Source organism: Eucyclogobius newberryi, unplaced genomic scaffold (genome assembly GCF_026437365.1).
Source record: "Eucyclogobius newberryi isolate DKJ021-1_F unplaced genomic scaffold, fEucNew1.0.hap1 SCAF_21, whole genome shotgun sequence".
Lineage (NCBI taxonomy): Eukaryota > Metazoa > Chordata > Actinopteri > Gobiiformes > Gobiidae > Eucyclogobius > Eucyclogobius newberryi.
In genome coordinates, this window is record NW_027315846.1 from 1,724,197 (window position 1) to 1,731,213 (window position 7,017).

At 49.3% G+C, this 7,017-nt stretch overlaps 1 protein-coding gene across 1 annotated transcript; it reads left to right on the forward strand.

Moving 5' to 3' along the window:
• The first annotated feature begins 264 nt into the window (after positions 1–264).
• tp53i3 (tumor protein p53 inducible protein 3) lies at positions 265–3,707 on the forward strand. The gene is made up of 5 exons (XM_072457632.1): positions 265–433; positions 520–787; positions 1,678–1,890; positions 2,502–2,698; positions 3,496–3,707. Exons 1-5 carry the CDS (start codon positions 293–295, stop codon positions 3,688–3,690), a joined length of 1,014 nt encoding a protein of 337 aa, XP_072313733.1. The 5' UTR covers positions 265–292; the 3' UTR covers positions 3,691–3,707.
• Positions 3,708–7,017: the final 3,310 nt, after the last annotated feature.

Consider the following 7,017-nt stretch of genomic DNA (forward strand, 5'->3'; position numbering starts at 1 on the left):
TGGGGGGGCTCTGGGGGGGCTCCACGATCATCTCCACTGTCTCCCGGGCTCGGTCCTCCTCCCTCTGTGCAGCTGGGGGGGCTCTGGGGGGGCTCCACGATCATCTCCACTGTCTCCCGGGCTCGGTCCTCCTCCCTCTGTGCAGCTGGGGGGGCTCTGGGGGGGCTCCACGATCATCTCCACTGTCTCCCGGGCCTGGTCCTTGTCCCTCTGCGCAGCGTGTCGTCTTTATTATTGACTTTTGCCGTATGCTTCTCAGTCTCGCCGGCGTCGCTGCTCTGCTCAGGCGAGGATGATGCGCGCGGTCTGCGTGGACGGACCCGGAGGACCGGAGACCCTCCAGATCCGGACCGTCCCCAGACCCGAGCCCGGGGCCGGGGAAGTCCTGGTCCGGGTCCACGCCGCGGCCCTGAACAGAGCCGACCTTCTGCAGGTGAGGGTCGACGAGCCCGATGTCGAGATGTAAAAGTCGTTATCGCTCGGTGTAATTAACGTTTCCATGGTGCCGTGTGCGCTCAGAGGCGTGGCCTGTACCCTGCTCCTCCGGGAGAGAGCGAGGTCCTGGGCCTGGAGGTGTCCGGGACCGTGGAGGCAACGGGCCCGGGGCTGAAGAGCGGGTTCGGGCCCTCGGAGCGCGTCATGGCGTTGCTCTGCGGAGGCGGCTACGCCGAGTTTGTGAGCGTTCCAGAGGAGCTGCTCCTGCCGGCGCCTCCGAACCTGTCGTTCTCTGAAGCGGCGGGCGTCCCAGAGGCGTGGCTCACCGCCTTCCAGCTGCTGCACTTTGTAGGTGGGAAACTTCAGTCCTCCTCCTTTAGTCAGAGTCTAGTCAGCTTGAGTCCAACCCGAGTCCAGCTTGAGTCCAGCTTGAGTCCAGTTTGAGTCCAGTTTGAGTCCAGCTTGAGTCCAGCTTGAGTCCAGCCTGAGTCCAGCTTGAGTCCAGCCTGAGTCCAGCTTGAGTCCAGCCTGAGTCCAGCTTGAGTCCAGCCTGAGTCCAGCCTGAGTCCAGCTTGAGTCCAGCCTGAGTCCAGTTTGAGTCCAGTTTGAGTCCAGCTTGAGTCCAGCTTGAGTCCAGCCTGAGTCCAGCTTGAGTCCAGCCTGAGTCCAGCTTGAGTCCAGCCTGAGTCCAGCTTGAGTCCAGCCTGAGTCCAGCTTGAGTCCAGCTTGAGTCCAGCTTGAGTCCAGCCTGAGTCCAGTTTGAGTCCAGCTTGAGTCCAGTTTGAGTCCAGTTTGAGTCCAGCCTGAGTCCAGCTTGAGTCCGGCCCGAGTCCGGCCCGAGTCCGGCCCGAGTCCGGCCCGAGTCCAGCCCGAGTCCAGTCTGAGTCCAGCTTGAGTCCAGTCATTTAAATCCAATTATAATCCTGTACAAATGTATAAATCCCATTTTTAGAACTACAACAATGAATCAAATAATCAGGACAAGTCGTCTATAAAATAATAATGGTTGTATTTAGATAAACTTAATAATTATCTGGACTATAAAAGACTAAAACACAAAGATGGCAGTATTATTGAATGAAAATGTCAATCATCAACATTTGTAAATATGCTCAATCTCCACATTTCACCCTGTATTTGATGATGATGTATGTAAAAACCTGACTTTGGTTCGTTCTTGTGCCGCTTCTCGGTGTAGAACCCTTGGGTCATAACGCTGCTGCTCTCTGTCGCCCCCTGCAGCTCACGTTCAGGAGGGCGAGGTGGTGCTGATCCACGCCGGGGCCAGCGGCGTCGGGTCGGCCGCCGTTCAGCTCGTGCGTCTGTGCGGGGCGGTGCCTTTGGTGACGGCGGGAACGCGGGACAAACTGGCGCTGGCCAAGTCTCTGGGCGCCGCCGACGGGTTCAACTACCGAGAGGACGACTTTGTGGAGGGCGTGGCCCAGTTCACACAAGGTCAGTGCGAGCGACGAAGCCTCAGCTGTTTAAAGGGGCACTGTGTAACCTCTCATGGAGATATGCAGAGAATGTTACACAGGATGGCATTAAACATTTTTTATTTTATTGTATTCATTTTATGGTATTTATTCTTTATTTATTATTCATTTAATTTTATTGTATTTATATGTTTTTATTTATTATTCATTTAATTTTAATTTTATTGTATTTATTCTTTATTATTCATTTAATTTTTTTGTATTTATTCATTTTATTTTATTTCATTTTATTGTATTCATTGTATTTATTTTATTGTATTTATTTTTTATTTATTTAGTATTCATTTTATTTTCTTTATTTTCTTTAATTTATTTTATCGTATTTTATTAATTCGGGTTATTATTTATTTATTTTCTTTTATTTATTTATTATTTATTTTATGTCTTTAAAAACCTGCGTGCATAAGGGCAGACGGACCCTTCTTAAACACATTAAAAATGGTCCACACGTGTCACTCACTCACCAAATGCATTCTGGGAACCAGTTATTCTTCAGGATGTGTTTATAAGATCTCTTCACGACTTTCAGAGGCGAGAGCAAAGTTAAAGCTAAACGGTCATGTGTCGCAGGCCGAGGCGCAGACGTGATCCTCGACTGTATCGGAGGCTCGTGTTGGGAGAAGAACGTCTCGTGTTTGGCAGTGGACGGGCGCTGGGTGCTGTACGGGACACTAGGGGGCGCCACTGTGCACGGAGATCTGCTGAAGAGACTTCTGTCCAAGCGGGGCCAGCTCCTCTGCAGCCTGCTCCGCTCCAGAAGCCTACAGGTGAGAGGCGGGGTCTACATGTGAGGGGCGGGGTCTACAGGTGAGAGGAGCCTAGAGGTGAGGGGAGACTACAGGTGAGGGGAGGGGTCTCAGGAGGGGTCTATGGGTGAGAGGAGGAGGGGTCTACAGGTGAGGGGAGGAGGGGTCTACATGTGAGGGGAGGAGCCTACAGGTGAGGGGAGGAGTCTACAGGTGAGAGGAGGGGTCTGTTGATTACATTTATGTAAGTACTAATGAAAGACAGATATATATTTTATTGAATTGAAAATGTATTAGCGTCTCTTCTCCTCCTCTCCTTTCTCCCTTCTCTTCTCCTCCTCTCCTTTCTCCCTCCCCCTCCCTTCTCTTCTCCTCCTCTCCTTTCTCCCTCCCCCTCCCTTCTCTTCTCCTCCTCTCCTTTCTCCCTCCCCCTCCCTTCTCTTCTCCTCCTCTCCTTTCTCCCTCCCCCTCCCTTCTCTTCTCCTCCTCTCCTTTCTCCCTCCCCCTCCCTTCTCTTCTCCTCCTCTCCTTTCTCCCTCCCCCTCCCTTCTCTTCTCCTCCTCTCCTTTCTCCCTCCCCCTCCCTTCTCTTCTCCTCCTCTCCTTTCTCCCTCCCCCTCCCTTCTCTTCTCCTCCTCTCCTTTCTCCCTCCCCCTCCCTTCTCTTCTCCTCCTCTCCTTTCTCCCTCCTCCTCCCTTCTCTTCTCTTCTCTTCTCGTTTCTCCCTCCTCTTTCTCCTCCTCCCTCCTCTCTCTCCCACTCCCCTCCTCTCTCCTCCTCCTCCCTCTCTTCTTCTCCTCCTCCCTCTCTCCTCCTCCAGTACAAGTCGTCCCTGATTCGCTCGTTCGCGTCCCGAGCGTTGCCTCACTTCTCTGACCCTGAGCTTCTCCTGAGGCCAGTGATTGACCGAGAGTTCAGCCTGGAGGAGGTCGGCGACGCCCACCAGCACATGGAGGACAACAAGAACATGGGCAAAATCATCCTCAACGTCATTCCCAAACATCTACACGGATAAAGGGTCAAACAGAGACTATGAAGGCTTACACTTCCTATAGGGAATATTTATGAATAAACTGTATTATTGAGAAATACATTTTGGCTGTTTTGATTTAATAATACTTTTAGTTTTTGTCATGTATCCTGATTGCACAGAGCAGAGAATGATCCGGCACGTTCCTTCACCCTCGTGTTCCTCGGGTACTCGCATGTTCCTCCGGTTCCGACTGACACTGCTGCCACGAACTGTAAAGTCGATAGCCGCAGCTGCCCTGAGGTCTACTTTCTCTGCTTCTTTTTCCCGCCCAACATCAACTGTGCGTCATGGCGGTACTTGCTTATCTTCTCTAAATACTGAGCTTCTCTTTCTTTTAAATCTGTGTGCTTTTCTTTTTCATCCAGGTACATTAGTTGATGCTCGAGCACTCTGGCCATCCACACGTCTCTCTCTCTCATCCAAAACTCTTCTCTCTCTCGTTTGTCCTTCTCTAATTCTGCTCTGATGTTTGTATTTTCCTTCTGCAAGTTGTTCACCCGTCGTTCCAGTTCCTGAAGAGCCTTCGAGCGCTCCTCAATGTCGTCCAGCTCTCGTTTGTTTGTCGCTTCCATTCGTTGAGCCAACATTTCCTTCAAAATCTCTACAGTCGCTGCCAGATTCGTACGTTCTAGCGCATCAGCGACTCGTTTCTCCACGGTCTGGCACATCTCCTTCAACGAATCGGATTGAGTTGCCGCGTCAGCTTTAGCGACCTTGTCGTTAGCTCCGCTTTCCCGGTTTCTGGTACACGGCGACTTGTCTTTTTGAGCCAATCGTTCCTCCAGAGTCTCAACGGTCGCTGCCAGATTTGCGCATCGTTCTTCCATGATCCGGCACAACGCTTTCTCGCAGGTTCGGTTTCCCAGCACTTTTTCTTGCACATTTTGTCCTCGATGAAACTGCTGCTTCTTCAATCGGGCACGTTGCTGCTGCGTCGCCCGATTCATCCCCGTCGAACATTCTCTTTGCCTCAGACATTTATTAAACACTTTTCTCAATTGTTGCCTCATAATCTTGATGACTTCTTCTTCTTCCTCGTCGGTGATCCTTGCATCCTTCGCCTTGTGCTTTTCCCTGAAGATTTTTGCTACACCTGCGGTTTCTTTTGCCCGAAGGACGTTTCCTTTTCGGGACAACAGTTGCGCCAAGATGTTCACGAGTTCTTCAGGTTCAGCACCTTCATTCTCCAGATTAGTAGTTTGTTTGTGCTCCTTCCCAGACTCTTTAACTAACCTCGTTTCCTCGTGGTCTTTCTGCACAACTCCCTGTTTTAAAAGTACTTGCTCCTCTTCAAAAGCCTTTACTTTGGCACATTCTTCCTGAACTTCATCCACTTTTTGAGCCGTGTTTTCCCGTGCTAGACTCAGATGTTCCTCAGACATTTTCCGACTGACTTTGTTGCTCTCGATTCTCTTCATTTTAATATCCGTTTGCAGCCGCATTTCCTTGGGATACGGTTGGCTTTGGAACGCTCTCCGATGACTCTGGCAACGCTGTATCGTACGTTCCGATTCTCTCCGTTTCCTCTCCTTTTCGAACTCCATTTCTTTGGCTTGGCTCTCCTTGACTTGGTCTTCTGATGTTCTTAACTGGGCAGTACCCGCAGGAGTATATCTACTCACTTCTTTGCTTTTCTCGATTTCAGTCCCCGCAGCAGAAAGCTTGAAGACGTGTTTCACATCCTTTTGCGATCGCGTTTCTTTTCCCGGTTGCCCCTTGCGTGCGTTCACACAAACCTTCTTCACGAGCAGTTCTTCATTAGCCCTCAATTGGCCTTGCGTCTTATCCATAATTTGACCTCTGAAATGCTTACGCTCTTGCTTGAGCTTTTGACCACGTTCCCGGCTCGTCTCTGTCGTGATGCGGGTCAAGTTCGGTTCTTTAAAGTTAATTCCTTTTCCCTGTTGAAGATTCGCCGTTTCTATCCGGGATTCAAATTTGACGCGCTTCTTCTCAAGTTTCCTTTCCGTTTCACGCCCTTTCCTTTTCTCAGCGTCGTGTTCTTTCATAACGAACGCCGTTAATTTGTTTTGGAGACCGTCGATCGTGTCCAGTATTTCCGTGACGGCGAAATGCTTCACAAACACGGAGTCTCCAGCGTTAGTCATGGATTTCAGCGCATTTGGTCGAGAGCAAATCTTTGTGTCATCCATTGCTGTCGATGTGTGTTTTATATGTCGTCTATAAACTTATTCTCTGGTTGTTGTTGTTGTGTTACTTTTAATGGCGGATTGCAGCCAACTGGAAAGGTGCATTTACCGCCACCTACTGGAGTTATACGTTGTAAGTTTACGTCTTCAAAGTATGTGTTTTACGTTCAAAATAAAATTTAAATAAATCAATACAAAAGTAAAGGAGAGAAAGAGAGAGATCTTTCTTCTTCTTCGGTGTTTTATGGCGGTTTGTGTTCAAGTGTTACATTAGCGCCATCTACTCTTTTCATGGGACTTGTGATGTCATCTGCTCTATGACATCCCAGCTTTGGAAATCCTGTTTCCATGGAAACCAGTTTGTTATTGAGTGACTGCATAACGCATTATTGACAGTCCCTTTTGTGCCCGTCAGTGACCGAAGACCCACACCAGGATGCCACTGGGGGGCGGGTTATAAAGTCAGAAGAATAAAATCTGAAGTAGAAGTATGAGTAAGTAAGGAAGGAAGGAAGGAAGGAAGGAAGGAAGCTAAGGAAAGAAGCTAAGGAAGGAAGCTAAGGAAAGAAGCTAAGGAAAGAAGCTAAGGAAAGAAGCTAAGGAAAGAAGCTAAGGAAAGAAGCTAAGGAAGGAAGGAAGCTAAGCAAGGAAGGAAGGAAGCTAAGCAAGGAAGGAAGGAAGCTAAGGAAGGAAGCGAAGGAAGGAAAGAAGCTAAAGAAGGAAGCAAAGGAAGGAAAGAAGCGAGGAAGCTAAGGAAGGAAGGAAGGAAGCGAAGGAAGGAAGCGAAGGAAGGAAGCGAAGGAAGCTAAGCAAGGAAGGAAGGGAGGAAGCTAAAGAAGGAAGGAAGCTAAGGAAGGAAGGAAGCTAAGGTTGGAAGGAAGCAAAGGAAGCTAATGAAGGAAGGAAGCTAAGGAAGGAAGGAAGCGAAGGAAGGTAGCGAAGGAAGGAAGCTAAGCAAGGAAGGAAGGGAGGAAGCTAAAGAAGGAAGGAAGCAAAGGAAGCTAATGAAGGAAGGAAGCTAAGGAAGGAAGGAAGCTAAGGACGGAAGGAAGCTAATGAAGGAAGGAAGCTAAGGAAGGAAGGAAGCTAATGAAGGAAGGAAGCTAAGGAAGGAAGGAAGCTAAGGACGGAAGGAAGCTAATGAAGGAAGGAAGCTAAG